This window comes from Electrophorus electricus, chromosome 7, assembly GCF_041902795.1.
Source record: "Electrophorus electricus isolate QZ-2024a chromosome 7, ASM4190279v1, whole genome shotgun sequence".
NCBI classification, from domain to species: Eukaryota; Metazoa; Chordata; class Actinopteri; order Gymnotiformes; family Gymnotidae; genus Electrophorus; species Electrophorus electricus.
In genome coordinates, this window is record NC_137503.1 from 29,014,941 (window position 1) to 29,042,135 (window position 27,195).

The 27,195-nt window shown below is 39.8% G+C and overlaps 1 protein-coding gene across 2 annotated transcripts in view; it reads right to left on the reverse strand.

Moving 5' to 3' along the window:
* Positions 1-27,195, reverse strand: part of atad2b (ATPase family AAA domain containing 2B) — a 61,377-nt gene that overhangs the window by 24,109 nt on the left and 10,073 nt on the right. For both annotated transcript variants that reach the window (XM_026997788.3, XM_081717933.1), the window contains exons 16-24: positions 26,780-27,082; positions 25,723-25,867; positions 23,980-24,166; positions 23,027-23,212; positions 16,492-16,627; positions 14,139-14,332; positions 13,700-13,859; positions 10,254-10,376; positions 9,324-9,443 (exon numbers count right to left, since the gene is read on the reverse strand). In XM_026997788.3, coding sequence (XP_026853589.2) covers positions 9,324-9,443; positions 10,254-10,376; positions 13,700-13,859; positions 14,139-14,332; positions 16,492-16,627; positions 23,027-23,212; positions 23,980-24,166; positions 25,723-25,867; positions 26,780-27,082 — 1,554 coding nt within the window. The remainder of the gene's footprint in view (positions 1-9,323; positions 9,444-10,253; positions 10,377-13,699; positions 13,860-14,138; positions 14,333-16,491; positions 16,628-23,026; positions 23,213-23,979; positions 24,167-25,722; positions 25,868-26,779; positions 27,083-27,195) is intronic.

A 27,195-nucleotide genomic window follows, 5' to 3' on the forward strand; every position in this document is an offset into this window, starting at 1 on the left:
GTCCATGCACAGGTATCAAAAGGACCCAGGGTATGTCAAGAACACACATTACTCCATCTTCACCTCCCTGAACTGTTGAAACCTGACAAGAAGGGCTCATCAATTCATGCTGCTTGCACAAAATTCTGACCCTCCCGTCAGCATGGTGCAACAGGAATCTGGATTCATATAACAACTGCACATTGATCCAGTTTTTGTTCCTTGGCCCACTGGAGTTTTGCATTTATTTGCCTTAAACAGTGATGACACTTGTACCGATCATATGTGGTTATAGCCCATCAACATTGTTGCCAAAGAAAACCCATAAGGCTCAATTTTTGAAATACTGGCCCCAGATAGTCTAGCACCAATGACTATGCCTTGCTCAAAGTCAAATCTATCAGATCATTCGATATTCCTGTTCTAAAGTGGATACACAGAAGCTCATCCATGGAAAATTTGCTGCACTCTGGTGTTACATGTCTAATTTCCATACAGGGAAGTTCCAATTGTGAAGGGGAAGGTGTCTTTAATAAAGTTGCCATTCAGAGTGTGTGTGTGTGTGTGTGTGTGGTGTAGGGATAGTAAAAATTGCAGAGCAGTAGGCAAGGTTTCCAGTGAAACAGAGTAAAACAGAAGGCTTAAAGACACCACTGGTGCAAAAAAACATTAGGATAGTAATCAAAAAGTTTCAAGCATCTGAAAAAGCTGTTGACTTTCCAAAAAAAGAATGCAAGTGCATGTTATCCCAACACACAGTGAGGGTGGGTAAAAACAAATACAAGCTCAAGGTCCACGATTCCTAAAGTGCAGATATCGTGTCTAAGCTAAAAAATAAAAAAACATAAGACTCCTTGGAAGGAGTACACAAAAAAAAGCATTAAGCATGACTAGAACTGCAATGTTCAGATGAGAAGAAAGTATAACTTGCTAGTCATGGACTTCATCTGTGACTTTGCACCAAAGCACAGCAGGAAAAATTTAAAAGCACAGTACAAGCCTAATGTGTTCTATGATGTATGGTTCGATTCATACATTTGGCCCAAGGAAAAGGCAAGGCAGGTTCCATTAAACCATTAGATGCTTCCTTTAGACTGGTATTATCCAGTTCTTCTGCCTCTTACATCTGTCAAAAACTGTTTAAAAACGAAGTTAGCACTGAGAAACTAACGACATAATATTGTAACAATAGTAATTCCACACCATAAAAAACTTGGAGTAAGTGAATTTGCTGGAGTTGAATATATTACACAGAAATCTGGCTCCTGTACCTTGGGGATCAATGTGGCTGTTTTATGACTGAAATTATTTTTATACCAAGAATGCCAGTAGAATGACTATAACCCAACCTATATTTCTGAAATTCTATTACTGAGCGACAGAGACAGATACAAAAAGAGACCAAAAAAAAAACAAAACATACAAAGAAAGAGGAACTATGGATGTTTAAGGGATGTGCAGGTAGGAAGCATGGAGTTTAATATACTGGAACAAATAGGGTTTTGAAAACAGCTTTAAAGTTCAGGTCACACTGTGTGCACATTGCCTTATGGAACTTGGCTTGTATAACCATTTGGTCCAGGTCAGGGAAGACTGTATAAAAAAAAAGTAAAAAATTTTTTTAAAAACAACAACTTTACTTTAAATACTGTGACTTTATTAAAGTTCTTACTTCTCTTCATGACTGAGCAAAAAACAAAAGAGAAACTAGAAAGTACTGGCAGAAAGGCCATCTGTCTTGATTGGGCAAGTCTTATCAGCAAGATCCAGACAAAGGATCCATGGCTAGAAGTGTTAAGCCTCCACAAAGACCAAAGCTGCTGAGAGTCTAGTAACTAATATGGTGATTAAGGACATACTATAACTGGTCTCTGCCAGAACTTGGCAAGGAGAAGGAATTAAACAGTTTTGATGATCAAATTAACAAGAACAGTTATTACTTTTCATTAATTAAATACATTTAATAATGCTTTTTTTTTCCATTAAGAAGGAACACATGAAGGATAGTATTATGTCAGACCATTTTAGGTCTGACCTCAAAGGACACTGCTTAAATGTACGGCTTACCCAGATGAAACAGACTGTCCTGTATTTGATACCTCAGCTCTAATAGAGACAGCAGTTAAAACAGTTTGAAAATATTGCATTGCTTAACCCAGTTCTAAAACACCATGAGACAGAACTACTAAAAGGGATTAAAGCATATTAACCCTTGTTTTATCCCATGAAATAGGTCACCGTCAGCTATGCACTAATGAGTGTATAAATGCCTATACATAGTGTTTCTGAGAAGCAAGCTCTGGGACGGTTATCACTTATATTTGAGATTCAGTAATCCTTGAATAAAACTGCAGTGCAAGGTGGAATTCTAGGTATCCAAAAAACATAAAACAACAGGCCAATTGCACAAGCAATTAGTGACTCAAAACAGCCTATTTTAGTGTTGTAATGCGTAAAGGCCATATGAGACTGGCCGCACTGAGCCTGCAGTAATGGTGTTGGTGGTGCTCTGCATGGCAGGAAACACTTGGTTCAAATATATGGGGTTGATTTAAAAGCGAGTTTGGATGAGGCTGGGTCTGGGATGCCAGACTTCATTGTTAAGCCTTCGCTAGGGGTTATGGGCTTAATTTAGTGAAACACCAACAAAGGGTGATGTCCCCCATGAAGAGCTTTTAAGGTTGTGGTATCTATCGTGAAATGAGAGAGCAGGGCCCTATTTGAAACTAATGGGTTAGCACTAGATATTTAAAATCGTATCCTGTGTATAATTACAACAAAGAAAAACTTTGTCAGAACTTTAGACAGAACAAAAATGGTCAAAGTGCACTACAATAAATGATAAGTCAGCAGTCAAGCTTTATGTGATGAACCCGACTACTCAAGCACATCCCACTCGTCAAAAAGGACTTCTAGAAGACATGGAAAAATATAAAGGCTTGAAGAGCCCTTCTAGAAAAAATATATGTGCTGAAATTCCATGAAAATGTGTCAGGCTGTTAATAAAGCTAAAGGAAGATATTTTGATGAATGTACACAAGTGTCAGTAATATGGGCCTTCTGGAGGTGTCATGGGCATAATTCAAGCCTTGTTTACTGCACTGGCCTTGACCACACAGCACTTTTACACAAGTGTCAGTAATATGGGATCTAGATTGAAACACATACCTATTTAGACGAGGAGTGTGCTAATGAAACGGCTGAGGGAAAAAAAACAAAAAAAAACCAAGAAGAACTTGCAAACTTGCACATGTGCATCTGAGCTATAGGAGTCAGTGATTGAAAATGCCTTGTCTAGGGTGGCCTGATTGAATATAAAACACCAAAGACTGTACAATCAAGCTTTTGCAGTGACCATTCAAATCCCAAAACCTAAAACCCATTGTAAATGTGTGAGAAGAGGTAAAGGGGACCGGCCATAAGTGAGGACCAAACAAAGGCCTGGAGATTTTGTGCAGAAGAATGGTGTCAGATCCCTTTATGAGTGATCTCACATACAGCATTAGAAAAGTCTCACTGCTGTTTGCTGTTGTTCCACTAAAGACATTAAAGACATTAATGTCAACTTCTGCATGATTCTGGCCTCTTTTTTTTCTTTTTTTTTTTTTACCAAATAGACTTTCCTCAAGTACAAAAAGAGTTCAAATTTGCTCATTTTTGGTGCTTGATGAACCTGCTAAATGACAAAGTAATTCTGCATTTCTCACAATACCATACCAATAAAAGTACTATGTATCAAATATCTCGTATGATGTGCTAAATTTCAATGAAGTTGAATATATTATACAACGGGGCATTTCAGTTACATTAACTCTGGCATGGAAGAACAAAGTCTTGAATGACCAGAACCTCAAAATACCTATTCAAAAACATAACTCTTGTAAGACAAGCAGAGGAAATTAAAATAAAAATTAAGCAGTTTTCTCTCATCAAACTCAGAGCTAGTTTAATACATTATCCATAATCCTATAACAGATCACAAAATGAAAATTTTAGGGAGCAGACTCAAGATCTCTGGTTCTTGTCATCATTATACAGTAGATCAGCTTTAAGATGCACTAATACAGTTTCAAAAACAAGAATGAAAATGTTGAGGAACTGTGGCTGGAATTCAAGACATTGCCTGTATATTCTCTTAAGCTACCTAATATAAAAGCATAACTGGCCAGACACCATTGAAATGTGAAACCAAAAAGTCAAGTAAAGACGGACACAAACACGTATATCAAAACAAAATTTTCATTTGCCTATTATTGCATAAAATACACAAGCATGTCATAAGTAAAATTTTTCATGGATTTACAAGTAAAAAAAAAAAATTGACAATCCCAAAACAATTCAGAGCATCTAAAATATGAAACTGACAATAGAGGAATGGCAGAGACAGAGTATGAAGAATGTCTTTTATATTCATTCGATCTATGTACTATGCATTTTACAACACCTACAAAATTATATCATCAAATTGCAGACTTTTTTGCCTTGAAGAAATCAGATGGGAAATCATCTCAGCCATATCTTTTCATATTTGTAAAAACGTTCTACAGAAATACACTAAACAACTAACCTGATAGTGGCAGCACACAGGCCAACGCTTTTTCTAAAATTATGGAGTGCATATGGGATATGGGTCAAGATCATGTCCAGATCCAACCCATCTCATTTAGGCTGCAGCATTTAAGGTTGCATTTTAGTCACAGACATAAACTCTAGACTAATACCACCTTATCTTAACAATATCTGTTTTGGGTCTAAAAAATCTGTTAAAATGTTTAACCTGTTAACATTGTGACTGCTATACAAGAAAACTCACTGGCCTCAAGGCACATTGATCATCTAATGGAATGCTTTTTGAATTTCCATCAAAAGAGCATCTGGTAGGCAAGTGTTCTAGTCCTTGTTTAATCCAATACCTTCACAATGTTCACTATTAAAAAAACAAAAAAAAACATGCATTTTCCATGCATTCTAGAGTGCTTTTGCTCCCACGATGCCTCTAAATAAAAACATGATTTACAGCTTGCCCCACACTCCTGATACCGTTAGCCTTTAGCAGTGAAAGAGGGCATGGACCACGGATCGCTCTAACCAAAGCATCTGTTCAACTGTACCACAATATTTCTGCTGTATTTGACAGGTTTTCACAAATGTATTCCACAACATCTAAACAAAAGAACCAAGGAGACCGTATGTGTCAGCGTTACTCAAGAAGACTGAACAGTTGCACATTTATGACAGGATACATTAATCTGATCTCGACGATTCAAAATGCGCATTCAACCATTAACTTGCAGTGCACATATGAGAAATAATGGTTTGCAATTCTAATGAGTATTCAACATACTTAAATGTAATACATGTTTAAATGTAAACAACTTGGATGCGCTTATAAAACTGAATGTTGCAGATTCTAATATGAGCAAAGATCATCTGTTTTCCCATTTAATGTTTATCATCTCTAACACACCGCCTCCTCTGGTCCAAGGGAATATTAGAAGCAGAAAAGTTTTCAATCTTTATTTAGTGAATGGTAGTGAAATTTATCTTCAAATTCATGTCACACTATGTCTAAAGTCCCACTCACTACATCGATCCAGAGTTAAGTGTGGTGCCATCAGATATTCACAGACTTCTTGAAAATAACTTACTATTCCTAAACTTTTCAAAATAACTGTGCCATGTCTGTCTCTCTCTCTCTCTCTCTCTCTCTCTCTCTCTCTCACCCACACACACACCCACACACCACTAGCACAACACAGTGTGGAAAAAGGATGATCAAAATGCCAGTATGTCCCAAAGACAATACATACATGAAAATATGGTTTATGAGGGAATGTGCAAATGATAGGGTTCGCAGGCCTGGCATTACAGTCTAAGAATTAAGCTAATTAACCATTTGTTTTTCTTTTGTTTTGCCTTCCCCTGTCAACTTGGCTATTATATCAAGCCCTTTGCTCCCAAAAGAAATATTACAGAGGCTTGGATCAAATCCCTCACGTCCCACAGTATTTACTATGGTTAACAGTCAACCTCTCATCTCTCAAGGCTGTAGCCATTCTTTTTCCAGGGAAGAGATTGACTGAAATAGTTTATCTCAGCATGGGGCCTACTAAGGCAGAGTCTCCAGAGAGACATACACCATCTTGTGGCAGCCAAAGGAAGAGCAGAAGGAAAACGTAGAAGACAGGCACTCAGCCTTCACTCAGACAAATGAATTATAACAAGCACACACTTGAGCGCCGAGGGACTTAAATGAAAGTTATGACAGCGATGATTATTTCTGAAGGTACTTGCTTCCATTCTATCCAGCATAGTCACAATATATATTACACACAGGGAATCATTTCAAAGATAAAGCAGAGTCTGGGAAATTGTTAATAAGGATCCCTCATTCAAAACACAAGTAACATAAAAAGTCTTGCGTTAGCACCAGTCCAAATGGGCCTGCAGCCCACGACAAGTCCATTCTTTGCTCTTCCTTGTATTGGTGTGATATTAATGGCGAAAATATCCATATGCCATCGGCACAGTAGCCAACCTGTCATTATCATCTTGGAACAGATGTTAGCTTTACTGCTCAGAATGAGTGATCACTCTTCTTTTACTCTTTCACGAATGAGCAGGATACAGGACGGACTCGGAACCTGATTTTCCTTCAATAGCCAGGTACTTTTCATTCACATCTTTTGATGGAAGGAATTATCTAATGGCCTCTACCTTGAGACTGGTGCTGCAACACCACCACCAGCATAATCTTTTAAACTACAATTAAGACCATCCTTGAAACACAAATAAGAAGGGAGGGGGTTGCTTATGAAAGACAGCTAATAATACAACAAAGTTATCTGTGACTTGCACGTTAAAGTAAAGCAGGCAGCTGTCACTGTTTATGTTGACCCCTAATATTTGCTGCGAGGAAGTGACATTTTTACTGTCCATCATTCAGCCAGGAATAAGGCATACTTGTAGGCACAGAAATATTTATGCTGGAAATATGGGGAACACACGATTGACACTACCCTTGTTGGGTTTCTGGTCTCAAATAGGGTCACAAGAGGGTCCCAGTGGTCTCTAACAAATCAATATTAAATAAAATACACTGTATAACAAAAGGTATGGCTAAAAATAATAATAATAAAAAAGATTTTTTTTAAAAAAACACTTACTGGTAAATTTGCATGATAATGATTATGTCTTTGCTCAGTGAGCACCTGAGAGCCAGAGCATCCAATCTTGAAAATGGAACTGTTTCTCGTTACGCCTGCCAACATGAGTGCACCGCTAAGCAAATAGGTCCCTTTGCCCTGACTCCTCTAACTGGGCCTGGGCTTTCAGTATTGACATTCATTAAAAAACAAATCCAAGTTGAAGCTGACATCCCTGCAATGCTAAACACTCCCAGCATAACATTCCTTGGGCTAACCAGGCTACTGAAAATCTCTGCTGAATAATTCTTCCCCACTAAAACAGAAGGTGGCAAACACAGTCAAATGACTGCACTATTATTAACACATGGCTATCGAGAGAGCCATTTTCAGATAATAACCCAGCATAGTGGTCATAGAGATTACAGACTACAAGGTTCACACCAGCTAAAGCTGCATATGTTGCTCATGCTTTTGTAATAATTCATGACAGATGAAAGAACCCAAAAATAAAAAACTAAAAACAAAAACTAAAAACAAACCAGACTTCGATGAAGAAAGCACCATAAATTGCACCTTTAAAATATAATCCTTTGTTTTCCAGGAAAAAATATTACTGGAAAAACATTAACATCTTTTGCTTGTAAATTTGTAAGATTACAAAATTGTTGTTTGAATGAAATATACTCCATCATGCTTATGAAGTGTATGTATCTCTAGACATTGTTAACTCAGCATCTTTGAAAATCTATAAACCAAAAGGAAGCAACAACAAATAAATACATAATTTTTGGAGGAAGCAAAAAACCAATAAATAGATGAAAGCTGCCACACTGACAATAGAAAGAAAGAAAAAAAAAGAAAGAAAAGAAAAATAGAAAGAAAAAGAAAGATAGAAAGACTTTCAGGCCTACTTGCATGTGTTTTTTTTCCCCTCCACACCCCCTGTATGTGCAAAAGCAGTTAACTGGTCTCCTGAAGTGAATCTGGTACTATCCAATTCCTGCTATTTCAAATCTGCTTCCCAATCTAATGAGTCTGTCTTGGCTGGGAAATAAGGGAATTTGGCTGAGAATTAAGGGAACTGTCTTAGTTATGCCTAGAATGGAAATGCAAAGCAGCTAGGCACAGCTTTAGAGCTCAGTCAGACCTGGCAATGTGAGGATCTTGCACAAAATCAGCAAAGGTCTTTTGGAGAGATAACTTAAAGCCTCTTGTGGATGAGCTAAAACACAAATATCTCACAGATGCATTCCTCCAGGAAAAAAAAAAAAAAAAAAAAAAGAGAATATTCTACATCTGATATCCCTATACAACCAAATGCAGAAAAAGCACCAATCTTAATTCTTCCTCCCTCATGGCTGTGGTGTGATTCTTCCACATCCCCAAAGCTTCGCTCTCCATCTGCTGGCAGGCCATGGGAGGGCCCTGCCCTGGCTGTGTGGAGTTGGCTAGCATGCTGCTCCGCTCCATGGGGGGAGCCAGTGAGCAGGCGTAATGAGGTGGCCGTGCTGTGCTGCTCCATGCGGCAGCATGTCGTTCCGGGCAGGCGCAGCACTCGCCTGGGGTCTGGCTTTTATCAGGCCTGATTAGCCGCAAGCGCCAGGGCTGGAGGATGGAGCTTCTGAGTGGCGCCGTGCTGATGAGCGCGGCTGGCTTGGAATGGTGGGAGATGAAAGTCTACAAGGTTTCCTGTCTGTGGTCTTGCAAAGAGGAACTCACCAGGCTGGGAGGGGAAGAGGTCTTGTGTCTCCCCAGAATTAAATTAATGCTAAACACAATCGGCTGTTTAAGCCCATGTTACAAGTCAAATGGACTGATGGAGCAGCATAAAGAATTTGTTCATAAGGTGCACATGCTAATGTCCTTGCGTCAAATAGCCCAGTGTCAAAGTGTTTAATGATGGCAAAAACATGTTCTCAGGCTTCCTCGTAATCCACATTCTGATAAGATGAAAAACTGAAACCCTACCACTAGAGGAGTGATGTCACCTGTACAATTAACCCCTCTTAAGCAAACCAACGTACCCCTAAACATTGGGAAAAGCTCTGTAATTGGTTTAAAAACAGCAGAAGTTAAATAACTAATTTAATGCTTCAGAACGTATGCCTATACATGTCCCTTGCCTGTAAAATCCAGGACAAAACTGTAATACATGAAGCCAGTCATCTCGGCTGGTGCTGTGATGTGGGTACTCACTGCTGCAGTGCTTGTCCAGTCCATCGCCATGAGAGGTGCTCCCGGTGGGCTCATCCACCACGGCCTTCCTGCCTACTGCGGCAGCTGGGGCGGCTGCCTGCTGAACCGGAGTCTGGAGGTCTGAGGGAGCCAGACAGCAGCAACTTACCACAGAGACACTGACACTCTCCTCAGCAGGGTTATGACTGCACACAAATTGCACTGTGTGTTCAGAGTTTATGTGAATGTTAGTGGATAAGAGCGGGAGTATTGGTGTGAATAATAGAGACAAGGAGTGAGTGAGTGAGTCCGTGAGTCCATTTTTTGAGACTGCTTCAAGACTAAATGCTTTCTCCTGATAGAGGGAAAGAAATATTAGGGCTCTGCCTAATTTAAAATGGCAAAGTAGTAATGGACTATAAAAGCAAATGTGGCTTTCTTATATTAACAGATACAGAATCATCAACCTTCAGTCTACAAAACTGATACCTTTAACATCCCCAGTGCACCACATACACATAAAATATTCACTAGCACTTCTCTTGAGCAATTCACTCCATGGCTTGCAAAATTCATTGAGCACTGAACATTGCAAATGAAAAGAAATTGAAAGGCAGGCCTGGAGGTGACTATCAGATATGTTTGTTGTAACAGTATACCAAGATGTAGCAACCAGAGTCTGGAATCAGGAGTGAGGAAAGTCTGCATGGTTATGGTCAATGCCATACAATCTCTTGGATTTGGGCCTTGAAGGCATACTCCTCTATAAACCAACATTCCCTAAATGTTCTCTCATCTTGTGATGAATGAGCTAAATAGAAGCTAGAGACAGCTACCTAAGGCTAATGTTTGCCATAACAGTTAATTACTGCCCCAGTTTTCATCCTGGAAATAAAATAACAAAAAATGGAAGCAATGAAGCATGGTACTTCTGCTCCGTTGTGCTCTTACCTCTTTTCCTCTGAGACTCTTTGATTTCCTCACACATGCGGTCAAACTCTGGGTCCAGCTCGGAGGTGATCATTGCATGGGCTGTATCCTTCAGACTACATGCCCTATGTCGAATAATCTTATCTGTGGGGAAAAAGCCCACACAATAAAACAAGATGTTAATCATCAAATACAAAGAGAACAATAGGGGTGTGGCACTTAAAAAAAAAAATCCAGAACATCTGCGTTTGTCTATTAAATAGAAGGTATACACCATAATTCCAGAAGCACAAGTCTGAAATACCCTGTCATGGTCCTGAGAAACAGGCCCATACTGTGACTAGAAAATGCAAGAAGTCGATAGCACCATCACAAATGAGTATGAGTTTGAGTTTATACATTCCTCTAGGCTACCTAATAACTTTGAAACCAAATTAAGTCTGTTTGCTCTTATACTCAGCTTAAACTATACACAAAACACAATACCAAAACAATAACACCACACTGACCTAGAAAGCCTAAACTGCACCGTATATTTTTCTTAAGATGCCATGCTTAGCAATTATCCCTGTAAGCAATTATCTCCTCATGGCATTCCCCCTCAAATCATGTTCATAAGTATATGCTGTGGGAAAGAAACCCGTTCTGTTTTCCCAGTTTTGCAAAGTGAGAAAAAATAAACTGCCTATGGCTGTTCTTGGTTGGGGAGCTGCTACATTTTGCACACTAAATTAAACAAATAAATAAATAAATGAATGATCAGTGGTGTTTACAAGAGAAGCGTGTGGGTCCAGGACAGAGAACATAGGGATCATGATCTGTCAAGGTTGTACACTTAACTGGAGGATGGGCTTGATTAGAGCATATAGAATAAGAGTGAAGCGCCCAGAGAGTACACTAATGTTGTGAATCAGATTTAGAATACAAAAGCAGGCTGCCAAGAGCAGACCAACAGAATTTTGGGTTCAGGCTGCTGACTAGCAGTCACGAAATCACAAATTTTCTGAGGCAAAAAAAAAGATTTGCTACTAGAATGTCCAGGTGAAATCATATTATTTAAATCATACAGCTGAAGTCACATAACTCATCCCTTTAGAACTAAGCCCCTACTTATTCAGTATAAAATACAAATGTATGTGTTGAATGAATTCCAGATCTGTCAAATCAGATATTAGAAAGCTAGCTGGCTAGGATTATTATCGCCAGTTGTATCATACATTAAACATGAAAGATACCGAGCATTTTTGCATATAGAACTATGCCATTGAAATGATACAAACAGGGTGAACTGTGGGATACATATACTTAACTTGATGCATTAAGTATACCTTTTTACAACCCAGCTTACTTAATGTGGGCTTGGAAACATCTTATAAATCAGGTTGCCAAGTCAACTTATTTATAACCATTCAAAGTTCAACTGCTTAGCAGCCTTGATCATGTTTTAAGCAAAAAGACACAACAAACTAGCAAAGCAAGGTGGCACATCACAAACACATACATCACAAGAAACACACGAGGGAAAAAAAACAAAATCAAAAGGCAGTGTTTGAACACTTTAAAAGTGACAGGCTACAACACCTCTAACTTTTCATGTCTGTTGATAACACCTCCTGTTTTGGCACTAGTTGCTGCCATGAATAAACTCATATGGGTCATGACAAGTACCAATATAAGAAGGAAGTTGAGAGAAAATACTGGTGTGCATGAAATAACCATAGAAAATAAATACATATAAAAGAGTTTAGAGTTAAGAAAGGGGGTAGAATGGGGACTCGATTTATGCCCTCTGCATGTGTATTAGCCAGTTCTATTTTTTAAGAAGGTAACATTAATTATGTTAATCTTCGTTAAGTCTTCAATAACAATTATTCTTAAATGTCCTTAAGTTATTTGTAAAGGACTGAGACAAAATTGTATATAGCTTTCCTTTATTATAAAAATATTCCTGCTTTAATAAGTCAGAATATTTCATAAGCATGATCATGTAATTATATACTTTAGATGTCAGGGAAAATGGCAATTATACACTATAGAATTATTTATTTAATAATTGGTGATTAGAGACTACTGTCAGAAAAATAATTGTAAACTAAACAAATGAGTATGTCAGGACACATTGGAGAAGGACATTTTGGTTAGCAGACTTCAAGTGTAATATTCATGCTTGGGTGATAAAACATTTGCAGACAAATTGGCCTGGGTCACGATAGGCCCTGGGTTCCATATTCCCTTGGTCCAGATGCAGCCAAAGCCTGCTTTGTTCCCTCATTAAAATGGCTATTTGCATTCTGTACTGTCCCTTTCATTGCTCCTTCGTGGACACTGCATTTAAACAAATGACTCACGCTGTCCCACTAAAAGGACAGATGTGATTTATTCATGGTCACAGTTTGCATTTACCCAACAACTTTCAGCATGCCAACAATTACTCCTGCAAACTGGGACTTATGCTCTGGAAGAAATATGTAATGCCATTCAAAACCAAATGTGGTCATAATAAAAGGCCATACAGTGCCTTTCAGTTAAAGAACAAGAATGTTTAACTACTAAGTAGAATTAATTGGTTTCTTAGTTATGTAAATTATTCAAAAGATAGGGGTGTATGTACACAGGATATGTGCATATTTCATATAAACACATCCAGGTCTCGAGTTTAAATAATGAATGGCTGCTTGAATGGTGTGATAAGAAGTTGCACGAGAGAAGCATCCTCTCTCAGTACTAGATAACCATGTATGGGTCTTTGCCAAATAACCAATGCAGCAGGAAGGTGTGAAAAAAAATGAAAAGGCAAGGACTAAATAAATATATCACTCTCACATTGTTTTGATGACAGGCCTTGGGACTTTGAAATAATTCATTTGTGATATATAAAGTAATCATAAATCTGCAATACTGTATGTTTAAAAACAAAACCCCTTTAAATGTTAAAATATGTAATATTACACTGTGAATCATTATAACAGTTTGTAGTCATGTTCTTTACATTGCCAATTATATATATTGACTAATGACATATAACGACAATGGAATCAGTGGACCGCTGTTAAGCTCATTGCTTAAAGTTCTGTTCTGTGAGGTTGTGATAAAGTGAGTGGGCTACGTCTTATGTGAAACACTAATGGTATGACTCAGAATGTTTGACATCTTATCCTGTGTACAATTACAACAAATGACATGATAAAGAGAAAATATGAGCCACTTGTAGACTGAACTGTCAAAACCATGTCTTTCACTTCTCTGACTGGTAAAACATCTAAGATGGAATACTCCTTATTTGTTGTATTCTTTTTAAACTTTACAAGAGTTTAAATAAGTAAAGTATTTATGGCGTCAACCTTGACCACATTGTTTAAACATTTCCTTGTTCTGGTTGTATTCATTTAGAAAATATAAAGCCATCTGCAATACACTAAGGAACAAACTAGTGACCAGTAAACATTATGTGCACTTTTTGCACCTACCGCCTGGATCCTTGTCGGGATTGTACTCCAACGCATTGCTGCAGATGAGGTCAATGTCCACCAGGAAGTCCTTGGCAGTTGTGTACTTGTGAGTGTCAATCTTTGTCATGATAGTGGACAAGTCCATAGGCTCTCTGATCACCTCCAGATAATCAGACACCTAGTAAAAACACATTTCAAAAATGTTTGATGGTAAAAGAGCAGAGATTTCTTCTCAATGATGTGAAACTTTTTTTTTTTTAAGTTAGATAGTACTTCATGTGGAGTTGTGCTTTTAGGCACCACCATGTTGCCATCCAGTAACGAGGCTCATACTCTATGTGGCCTATAGCTTGCACATGTGTCACAGCACCTGCTCATATAACTGCACTGCAGAGGGCTGAGGGCCTTAGGTCTGGCCTAGCTCTGGTGTATTCAGAGAGCTGTCAAACGAGCCCACCTCCTCAATATCTACAGGTTTGCTGAAGATCTGGAAGCGCTTGTCTGTGGCCAGCCGCTTGGTGACATCCCTGAGAAAGAGGCGGAGCTCGCGTAGAGTGTTCTCCTCCTGCTCCTCCAGCCGCTTCTGCTCCTCTGGAGAGTGTTTCCGAGGGCCAGGGTCCTCTGCTAGAGGCAGCACCTCAAAATCACATACTGAAGACACACACACACACACACACACACACACACACACACACACACACACACACACACACACACACACACACACACACACACCTCTCAATTAACAAAACTGCTCCACCAAAATGTGAGAAATACTCACACTTAGAGTAGTTTATTCCTTTGATTTGAAATACATAATGCACCTAATTGCAAACCTCAGAATTTCAGAATTACAATTCCGAAATTACAATTCCATCATCCATTTAACCTGCTTTTCTTCATACTACAGCTGCTCTTTTAGTGATGGAGAAAGTAAACTTTGGTTTTGGTGACTGTTAGATCCAAGTGTTGACTGTCGAGCAGTGTTGGCCATTACGTCACAGGTGTAGAGCTTTTTATAGACAGTCTTCAGCTAGAAACTCTACACTACACCTGAGAGCAGTCTAGTTTAAAACTCACCAGATCAAAGAGAAAAAATACCAACATGGGTCAACACAATGTGACTGCAAGGAGGGGGAAAAAAAAAAAAAAACTGCTGACAGCAAACTTTTAGCTACTCACAGGCAGCCACAGGGAGTCAGCAGCAGTGGGGTCTGGGCAGAGAGCATGCTCATGAGCCTGCATGTGTTTTTAACCTGCCCGTCCCTCCAAAGCTAGCCCTACTGCTGCTGATGGAAATAGGGCAGCTGTTTTATTTAGTAAGACCTCCAAGAAGCTCTTGGGAAGACCCCCTGTCTCGCATCAATGGGCCTTCATGCCTACATTACCATTTGAAAGCTCATCTCTGCAAGCCTGCCCCCTACTGTGGGAGAAGCCACTAACATAGTAATGTGCTGCATGAAGAGACTTCTCAGAAGAGAGATGTCAAGGATAAATTAGGATACCCTGCTAGGGATCGGGATGAGGAACATGAAAACGGTTTAAAAATCTGACATATCATCACTGAGCAATATGAAATATACTCTTTGGGATTATTAAAGCATAATTGTTGCTGTTATTTGTTTCAGTAAAAAAAGCATGATGGGTTTTCAAGTTTGACACCATATAATTTACTATCTATGTAATTTCAAGATAATTAACAATATTTAATCTGTCTATTGTTTAAGTCTCTCACACACACGCACACATAGTCTAAATGACAAAAGTATTTGTATCAAGATATTACATGGTAACAATATGGCTGTAATACAAGACCAGTCCATGTAGCAGTAGCATCCCAAATCACTTCTGTGACAGTAGTGGTTTGGGATGCAAAAATAGGGTCCATACTGAATAACCAGTTTCATGGCTTTACAGTTGTCGGTCAATTCACAGTTCTTGAGGCCTAGAACTGGCAGATGTGATGTCCAGATTTCAATCCATCTGTAGACACTTTGTTACAGGCTTCTGTTGAAACTGCATGCAGGACAAACTGTGATTAGACAATAAATGGGTGGACAGATTTAAGTCTCTCATTCCATTCATTCATCAACTATGGTGTAAAAAGACAACGGGTATGGTGTAAACTGACCAAGTTGTTGCTCCACATTGCTCAGCTTGAGTTTTCTAATCATCCAGTCAGGTATAAAGATACAATGGCACATGCCAAGAGAATGGTATTGAAGATTTTATCAAAAATGATCCACAGTACTGCAGCCATGGAAGCCTTTCTGCTTCCTTCTTCTACCATATCACATGCAAAGAGATCACTGATTCACACCCCCCCCCACCCCAACACACAATAACCTCCATGGTCATTAACAGCTTCACTCCTTCTCCCAGGGCATGCTTAGCAGCTGGAGGGACAGTGTATGCTGTGTGAAACCCTTTTAAAAAACTAAAAATAAAAATATCAGTCTGCCCAGCAGCAAATCTGATCACCAAACAGTCATCCCAACTAAACACAGAGACAGCAGTGACAGGGTGGGCAGAAGGAGAGCTCTCTTAGAATGCTGGTAGAACACACACAGGGGTTTGGGACACCAGCTCCAAAAGACCATGCACAGCATGGAGACTCCGCCCACAAACACAATGATGAGCTCTCTCTCTCTCTCTCTCTCTCTCTCTCGAGCTCTCTCTCTCTCTTTAAAGCCAGCTTGATTGTACCTTCTGCCGACAAAAATGAAACTTGACCACTTTAAATGAGGTGCAGTGTTTTAATAAGTGTATTGAGTACATTACCACTACAGGTGTGGTACACTGTGTTGTACCTTTTCTCCTCCGGAGGGGCGGTGGCCTGGCAGCCTGTACCAGTATGAGGTCACTGAAGAACTTTGTGCGGTCATCTTCTCCTGGCGTTTTAAGACACACCACCTCTCCATACGAGCGACTGAAGATGCATTTTACCTACACGTGCACACAGAGTTAACAAAATGTTTTACTGAAATCAGAACAATTAAAAAAAATTAAAAAAAAGAAACAAACCAGACACACTCTCCTAAAGTGTGCAGATGCATTTTCTCCTAAATGTAGCATACAGGTAACACAATAATGACGAACCTGACCCTAAAAAGGTAAGCAATTAATACAGCTCAGAGCTTACCCAATGCAGTCGTTGTTGCACAGGAACATATGATTACATTCACTGTCAGCCAATGAAAATCAGCTCAATTAAAAAGCCTGAGGGATCCTGTCAGCTTGGGCCCCACACTTTGCTCATCACACTTTGCTTTTTGAGGGCAAACATGCCACGCTTTCTCAGTACCTTTTCCCCTCACCCAGTGAGAGTGAGTGTTACTCTCAGTTCACACCTCCAAAGACCTGTTTGTTTATAAGCCTTCAGTATTATTAGGCTGTGATTCACAACAGGAGCAAAATCAGCCCAGCATGGGTGCTCCCTGATATGTGTACACTCAGTTTGGGAGGAAGGTTTCTGGGCATTTTCTACCAAGCGTTACTATAAAAGTCAAACGAGGCCTTCTAGGACTGGGCTCTTATATGCAGAGTGGTAAAATTTGCACATTTGAGCAAAGAGGTGTTAGTCATAATGAGAATAATAGGGGGATGCCAAAATAGGATAAAAGAAACAACATACACAGGCATAAAACCAAGACACAAAATGTAAAAACTGGAAAACACAGAAAGAATAGTTTGTGTTCAGTCACAAAAGAGACATCTTTATAACAACAGTTCTGTTTTATAGTCATTACTGGACACATGACATTAATTCTGTCTATAAAGACCACCGTGGAGATGGGTGTTCTGCAGCCTGGGAGGGAATGGGTGTGCAGATTTACTGGATCAAAGCAGCCCTCTTCTAACTGCTACCTCTGAGGTTTATATAGGGTGAACATGGAAGTTCCAGTAAACGCCCATAAAATAACTCAGATATAATGAATCCAAAATATCACCGCATGCCCTCTCCTGAATATCATAGCACAGGCAGATGCATTTTAAACATGCCGATGAGTTTGTACAAAACCAACACACAGAGAATGCCTCAATATTACAATATTAACATGGTGTCTCTAAAATTAGCACTGCTGTTTATCTTATGTCAATAGTAGATCACAATTTTAAGCAAAGCCCAGTTCACTTGAACATCTACAAAAGCCATAGTTCCCTCATTAAGGAATTAAATTAAATGTGCCGCTGTTCTCATGTCAAAATGGGCAGGATGTCAGTGGCAACAGAAATAGTAGTGAGCATGATGTAATTTTGAGTTCTTGAACTAGGTAATTATTTGCATAATATATTTAACAAGTATTATGTAGTCTTTTGGCCAAGTCAAACCCCAAATGAACAGTATGGAAAATGGAGTTTGTACCAAATGGCTGCAGAGAAGCAGGTTATAAGCTCCCTGCCCCATTCTCCATGCCTTAAGCAGGACATGCAACATTGTTCTGAGACTACAAGTCCAGTAGCCCCAGGGCTGGCTTGTGAGTGAGAAATTGTTGTCTTGGCACTTTCCTCAGTAAAGTGAAGTCCTGTGGCCCCATCCCCCAAAACTATTTATGGTTTTTGCTGATGTAAAATGTTCTCCACCACATAATGACCGACTTGCAAAAGAAGAGACACAACAATCATGGCTACATGGTAGAATGATTATCACGATGAACCCTCTGCAAATAACGATCACTGCAACATAAAGCTTAGGGAAAGCACAGTCTAGATTGGTGTCCGCCTTCTGATTGCAAGGTTCATGTCTACTTGGTTTGATTTTATTCCTCTGTAGTCTATAACTCTTCAGGGAAGAAGGGGATATATATCATTCAAACAGAGCCAGTAATGATTTTCTGATCTCTCTTGGTTAATGTATGCCACAGAGACTGACTTACCATAGTATCTGTAAGGCTCAGAGCAGTCCAACAAGACCTTTCTACTAACAGAATGGCAACCTCAACCAGCAGAAGAGGAATTTGATCTGAAAAAGAAGAGGAGCTGCTCTCCTGTCTCAATGGTACACCAAAGACCAAGGGAGGGAAGAACCATGCAGCTCAGACGGCAGAACCATGAACAGAGGCGCACAGAAAAACTGGAAATTCATCCTCTCCACGTACACTGACAGGTTGTAACATACTTATGGCTCAAGGGTAAAATATCATAGCAAGGCTAATGTAGTTGATATCATCTAAGAAGAGAAGGGAAGACGGGGGAAAAAAAAAAAATCAATGTTTAAAATGTTTTCCTTAAGGAAAATGCGAGCACTTTTACACAAAGGCAAACCTGTTGAAAGCTGAGGTTTTAATTTATACAGAGAGCTGCCAATCACGCAGAAAAGAGGTCACTACTTAGTGGGGACACTCGGTGTGACATTACCAATGTTTCTCAGAAACCTAACACTAAAACTCTCGTGCACGAACACAGTGTTGCCATCACCTATTTTTGGTACAGATGTTTACAGGTAATACTGGCACCTGCTTCTTCCCTTTGCCATGCAGTGTGGGGAGGCCTTAGAGCACCAGGGCTTTTTACTTTCTCTTACCAACGTGAGGCAGAATGAGGCCTCGCCCCTGACGTGCCGCGCTGCAGAGAGGACAGCTGTCGAGCTGAATGTGCCAGAACCCGAGCAACATGGCGAACCGCTTGCCAGCCCAATGTGCGCCAGCATCCTCCACATTCCTGCAAATGCCAGCAAGCTCTCCACTAATACAGCTTTTAAAGCCCAAAAGCTTGTAGTCACCTTGAACGGGCCAGCCTCCTGTTAAATCAACACCAGTTGTACTAACTTAGTGCACCACATGGAGTTTGTCAACTCGTGATCTGCTCCATTCCACGCACGTCTCAAATGCGAGTCATTTCCTGGCAGTGTCTCTGCTGGGCCACGCTCAGACGGGGGGTGGGGGGTAGGCTGAACCGGTCTGCTCCACAGACACCAAGAACAGGCTGTCTGGTTAGATGGGCTTTTGGTGTTACTGCATAGCTCCCACATTGATCTGTGCCTCGGCACCGGACCCCCAACCAGACTGAGAACAGGCTCTCGTGCTGAGGTGAGGCAGTCTAAAGATGGTACAACTCCACTGAAGGGTGTCTGAAAGGTCTTTAAAAGCATGGATTGATTTTCAGGATTCAAACAGTCAACTTTCAGCATTCACTCACTACACAATTCAAGGCCCCCTCGGAGGTATTGCAAGAGTGAAAAAGGGCACTGAGATTGAGGTTTTTTGCAGTAAAACCATTAGCAAATGCTGTAGGAACAGGGTTTACTAGAGGTCAGGACATTCTAATGCAGCTCAAACCATTAAGAGAACACTTCTCATCTAACAGTTATAATCAAAAGCTGAAATGTTGTTTCAACTTCCAATGAGGAAAATAATCATATTTGTAGAATTCTAAACAGGTCATTTTGTTCATTTGTTTAAATATCATTGTAAGATATAAAATGACAAAAAATTCAATAAACATAGATATAACAGATATAGATAAATAAAAATAGATGTAAATAAAATTACAAATGCAACAAATGCAGTCGAAAGCTAATAACCAGGAGTTCATCATCCATAGTCAATTAAAAAGCTGCCTTGCTTGGTGGAATAAACCAGCCTTTAATGAACATACCTTGGAGAGAAAGTGCAAGCAGCTTCTGTCAATAAAATTAGCAAGCTGTTCCCTCCTTTCACAACCCTGCCCTCCTGGTGGGCATCGCTACCTCTAACAGGGTTACGATCAAGGGCTTCGCCACCAGCCAATCATGCACCCCCAGCAGTGCACTCCATGTGCCCTGAGCTTCTTAGGGCTCTTGACGGCTCTTTGCGGGGTGAAATCAAGGCCTTGACAGAGCAGCTCCCCGTTGGTGTAATTAGCTGAGCTCTTTTGTTGTTTTGTGTTTTTCACACTATAACTTTCCCTCCTCCCCACACACACACACACACACACGGTTTTCCTTCAAAAGGTGAAAAGATTGCAATGGCACCGCTGTCCTTAAAATGATGAATATGAGAAGAAAAAAGGGGACTAAAAACAGGCAGAGAGAAAAAACAAAGGACAAAAAAAGGTGAAGGAGCACTGCATCAGGAGCTGGAGAGGGAAGAGGGGTAATGAAGGAGAACGGCATCAGAGCGAGAGTGGCTTACTGATATTACCATTCTTTAGAGGAGTGAGTGAAGAGGAAACCCAGAGCTCGCAAGAACTTGGAAATGGGGAAAGACGACGAAAACCAAGCTCAAGGAGGAATTCATGAAAGACACAGCTGTTACTGACCTTGGCTAAAGCTTCTGTTTTGTGTTCTTGTGCACCATTTAGTCTTTCTGCAAATGTCCATGGTTGTTAACTGTTCACCACTGTTAGATTAAGCTTCAATAAATTTATACCACAACAGGGTTATTTTGGAAGTTGCAAGGATGCCAAAGAGCACTGCTATACCTGAAAGCCTGCATATCTACAGGCCTGTATTCATAAAAATAGACCACTTAGGTTGTTTGCTGGTTGGTATTTCAGAATATTACCTTGTTAAAATATTAACTTGGTGGATGATGCAAAATTTGCACCTTTAGTGCAAGTCTTCCAGTTCAAAAATCTGCCCCGAGATGTAGCCACTGACGTACGAGTTGGGTGTATTGCTGAAGTGGCGACTGGTGTGAAGAGGTGCAGTCTCTCTAGAATGCAATTCAATCATCATTTCATACTTTGAGCAACCCAAGCAAGACAGTAACTCTAAAGCTTTTAAAACAAATGGATCAATGTTTTATTTTAGGCCATCTACAGCTAACTGCCATCCAACAAAAAGAAGAGACAAAAACAGAAGAAAAAGATGACCTTGTTTGCAAGGATAAATGTTGATTATCTTTTGTTACAAAATGAACTGAAGGAAGTATCCATTAAAGAAGTGACAAAGCTGATGAAGTATCATTGTGAATCACAGCAGTATAAATGACAAGACAGGCCTAAACACAAGGCTCCACTTTATCAAATATTCCTAGTATCGGCGTAGATACACAAACTATAAAAGTCATTATGTAACTACAGAGGAGGTATTCAGTGTTGTAGATGGATTAGAGAAGTAGAACACCTAATGCAAAGACATGAATCAGCTTACACAGAAACAAAAACAAACTGTCCATCTATCTTAAAGTGGAACAAAGACAGTAAGTGGCTGCTAAGAACTGAAAAAAGTTGCAGGACATAAGAAAGACCTCTTTCTGATTGTTTGTAGAATGGGAAAATGATTGCCTACATTACACAAATATTTACAATGCATCTGGCCAGGACGTCAACTTGCCAAACACCATGCTAGTAGTAGTATTTTAACAGAGTAACCCAAAGGAACTCAGTAACTTCAAAGGACTTACACAGCAACTACTCAGATACTGGCCATTAGTGTCCATTTAATGTTTGTGTGTTACAACAAAAACATGAAACATTAAATTACACGTTTAGATAAGTATAAAGCTTCTGCTGTTGCTGTGTAAATTATTACACTGTATTTTTACACAACTATGAAATAAAGTGGTACCACAGGTTTCTCTTATTTCATGCAGGTTTCTTGGGTGTGAAGGGAGAGCAGTGTGGGAGCCACCCTTGTCTGACACAGCATGTTTCTCCAGGACAGACTTAAATGCTGTAGCTAATCATTTAAAATGGCATGCTGATTTTAAATCTTCAGTAGAAAATAACCTGGCACAACGATAAGAGTGAAACAGGAAAATCACTCGGCACTAAGGGAAAGCTACAAACACACCAAAGCAAATCAAAGTCATCCAAGGGTCTCCCGAATACAACAAATACAACAGTATTCTTTTTTTAAATAAACTGATTCCAAGACAGTGAATTAAAGGATTAAATACGTTTGTGCCCATGTGAGCTAAGGTCAGGGTTCAACAATGGCTTTTATATTACTTTTCTTGGATAATATATAGTGCACAATTTGTCTATAACTACAACTGAAGTTTAGTTAAAGCCATTCACCAATATACTTTTTATAAGGTCAAATATAGTAATTTGCTACACACAAATCTTTAAAAAAGATAAAACCAACAGTAATTATACTGCTCATCTTTACTACGATTCATAGCTGTTAAACTTCACACCTAAAAAGACATACCATGTAGTCTACGCAGTAAAGCCAATTTGAGACTTTTAAATGCTTCAGCGACATTTATAACAGAGAGTAAATCCTCAAAAGCTCTGTGGGAGCATCAGTCACACTGCAAAAAATGGAGAACAAAAAGGTATTCCATAATAACATCAGAATGGAATAACACCTCTTGCACTGCTTCCAACCGTGGAAGCATTGGCAACTACACACAGAGCTGGTGTAAGCGCAGAGAGACATGCAGGGTGGAGGAGAGAACGAGACAAAACAATCACCTCCTCAGGGAGCTGCAGGTAGGTGTGCTCGGCCGTGGCGAGGATGAGGAGAGGGGTGAAGGAAGGAACGTCCTGCAGCAGCGTGAGGAAGGTGCTCTTTACCGTGTCACTGATGGCCTCCCACCACTCGCTGATGTGGGGCATGTAGATTACACCGGGGACGCTCCGCCGCGCCTCCCGAAATACCTGGAGCCAAAACAGTCACACAACACTGCATCAGACACCAGCACTGGGCTATTCTCAAAACATTGCCACGGCTACTGGTCATCACAATGTTAGGTTTCTACTAGAACCAAGTTTACAATCAGCGACACGCACAAGAAAACAAATATGTACCAATTACACTATCCCAGACTTTGAAGATATTTACTAAGTGACTGAATAAAGAAGCATCTAGGGCTTAGTAGGTTTCCAATAAAAGCTGCTGCAGTGGTTAATATGGTGCATCAGGCAGACTATAATGAATTGCTGATTGGTATTAATGACAAAAGAAGCCTCTGTGGATAAAACTATCAGAACCTTTGCAATCAAACTAACAATTGTCTAGATTTACACAAAGCTATGACTAATGATCTCACAGCTCAGATATAAAGAACCAGTTACCCCATCTAGGTACATGCAATTACAAAACAGTAAGCTTTGTTTCAGCAAACTGTCGAATATTCTATTATTTATTTAACAATTCAAATAACCAATTATTGGTTTGAAATACTAAACAAGTACATTTCACAATTTAAAAGCAACATCATTATTTTAGAATAAATATACTCTAAAGCATAACATGCCTAAGATGACATCCAGCTTATTTAAAACCTAAAACCCTGAATCTATGCCATAAAAAAAATGATCTATTCTTCACCATTCTTGAGTTAGAAAGCTGACTGCCAACAGTTTGCTCACAAAAAGGCCCGGTTTGACCAGAAAAAAAAACAGAGACCAAAAATCCATTTTACCTGAGCACAGGATTCCTCCGGGGTCTTGGCACTGACTGAGTAGAGAGTGGGCAGGTCAAGGCGGTGCACAGTGAACTTGTCGAGATGATGCAGTAAGGCTGGGGCCAAGTGCGTGCTCTGGCCCAAGCCCTGGGGCCCCGTGAGGAGCAGCCGCGGTCGGTACGAGGTGGGCTGCTGGTAGGCAGACCTGATTCAACAATTTTTGTGTATCAGAGGGTAAGGAGGCACGTTGCCGCTGACTAAGCACAGCTTCGCACCAAAGACTACTGCTAGGCACACTGGAGTTTTAAATAAATAGCTAAATAAATATCAGAGAGGATGCAGGTACACTGTAGCTGAGTAAGAACAAGACTGTGCCAAACCTTGCTGGTAAGGCAGATCTGGTTAAAAATAAATAAATAAATAAAACTAAATAAAACAAGCAAACAAAACCCCACCAGTTTTAATTATAACCATGTATTTCAGTTATAGGTACCGTAAGTATATTTCATTTCATTAATGTTTCTGTCAAGTCAACTCAGTGACAATCAGTTCAATGACAGCACTCAGCTATAGTAGTTGCTAAAAGGAATGCCTAAATATTTAAGGGAAAAACTCTGTAACTTAAAATTCTGCACATGAAATGCATGCGGTAACTTGGAGAGGATTAAGAAGAATGCCAGGTCCTTCTACTTCCAAAACATTATGTATGAGTATCTTCTGATAGACAGAACCAAGAAAGTACAGTGCATTTGGGTAAATGACTGAGAGAACATCGGCTCTAGCTGCTCTGTATAACAAACCAAGTAGTTTTTATGATGAAAGCCAACAGAGGGCAGCATATTATTTTTAAATGGTAAAACTGCCTGATCTCTTTAAACTAAAATAAGAATCTCCAGGTTACTCTGACATTGTTCTTTTTACTCATTTGCAATTCATTATGACTATCACTTATTAAATATTTATTATTAAATTTTATTTCTCTGTATAGTTGCACTGACAGCAGTACCAGAAGCTTAATAATGAAACAATAATCCTCTACTGACATCAGTAAAAAAACAAACAAACATTCACATTCATTGGCTGTGTGTGGTACTGTCATTAAATTTAACTTAGGTTATGAGAGATTACATTTTCTGAAGTCACGTAACACTGAAACACTGAAAAGCCACGAGTTAATGTAAAACTTTAAGTGCTCTCAGGTCCATGATCACAGTTTAGGCAGACTGATTTTGACAAATGAAGGTCATCTTTTGACAAATGAGTAAAATGAATCCACAAAACCTAAAACATCAAGTATAATTACATTTACATTTATGGCATTGAGCTGACACTTTTATCCAAAGCGACTTACAATTGTGACTGAGTACAACTTAAGCAATTGAGGGTTAAGGGCCTTGCTCAGGGGCCCAACAGTGGCAACTTGGCAGTGGTGGGGCTTAACCCAACAACCTTCCGATTACAAGTCAAGTACCTTAAGGATTTCATTTTTCACACATTCATCACTGTGAAAGAAGCTGGTAGACTTCTAATGATTCTAATACTTCAGTTTACTTAACACGATGGAGTTTGGATCACAAAATATTAAGAAATAATATTCTTAAGAATAGTTAAATTGAGTAGACAATGCAACAAAGCATAAGAGAACAAAAGGACAGAATCAACACTGACCCTGAAAAAGGGATATCAATGCATCTCTAGTCAAAAAGATTGAAAACGATTTAGCTAATCTAGTGCACAGTATGTCTCTGGTGTGCAGCTCACCTGGTAAAATGAAGAAAGGGTTTGTGCGCTGTGGAGGAGTCTGACTTCTTTGGGGATCCTGGCTGAACATTGTAGATAGACTGAGCACCAACCCTGTCCTCATCCTCGCTGTAAGAGTCCTCCTCAAGCAGCTGATTGTCAGTGTCTGTGTGATGAATATAGGCAGAAGCAAAATCTGTCACCTTCAAATGTCGCTCTGGATAAGAGCGTCTGCTAAATGCCGTAAATGTAAATGCTTGACCCAAATGGTACACCTGGAATGTATCTAGACCCATTTTGTTAATAAAAACTACAACAGAAGAACAGAGAATCTGAACAGAGAAAATAAAGTTTAAACCAACCACACAGTACAGTATGTATAAGTACAGTAAGGCCATTTCTATTAAGACAGATGGCATGTTTCTATTAAGACAAATGCCACAATCTTAAGTTTGACAACCTATTAAAGGTTTCCCCTCTAAACAAGTGTTTATGCACTGAACTAACTGTTGCAAAGAAAAATTCCTGACTTAAAGAAATAAGTCAGTCTGCGACTTATTAGAGATGGAAAGAGCAATCCTGCAAACTGAAGTCATTAAAAAGAGCAGGAGATGCATTTCTTGCAGCAATATGACACAGGAATTAAATCACTCTGGGTAATCTACTGAAGCTCACTTGTATGACTAAGTTTGAAGAGTTGTAGATGTGCTGTGAATAGACTACAATAAGATGAAGCACCATAGTGTCTTTTCCAAATTAACGCTAAAAAATACAATGACTCATCATTTCTAAGTATCAACTGAGAATCTTTGCATATAAACTAAACCAAAAGCATTTGCAGTACATACATACAAACTGGGCATGATGATAACATTTTTCAAACTAAGAATGCTGCTTGGGAATCTGGTTCTGCTTTATCACTCCACTCAGGTATACAGATGATGCCAGGTAAGGATCTTCACTCTAAAGTGGTTGATGATTGTGGTCTATTGTCATTATATTTCTAAACACCTAAACCTCACCCACCCCCACTCCCTAAATACTGAAGGAAAAAGCTGGCCCATTGTGGCTCTGGTACCGTAGGTTTGCAGGAACTCTGCGTGGGGGAAGACTCGGAGCAGGCAGGCAAGTGTGTGGGCCAGCGAGCTTTCCAGCAGGGGGCGCAGTGTGGCGGAGAGTGCATGCCCTGCCGGGGCTAAGGCCCGCTGGGCAGCAGGAACGATGGAGCGCATGGCGCGGCCAAAGTCCTGTGGCCCGAGCACGATGGAGCCCACGTCCAGCTTGTAGCGCTGGCTGCTGCCGTAGATCTGAGGGTAGCGGCGGCGCAGAGCCGCCAGCGCTGCCTCCGTGCAAAGTGCTTTGATGTCAGCACCGCAGTAGCCTGGAACAATACTCATTATGGATGATTCTGCACTGCAGAATTACTTAGGCTAGCATCAATCATCAACTTATATGTGCATAGCCACAATACCAATATTCAGAAAGAAAAAGAGT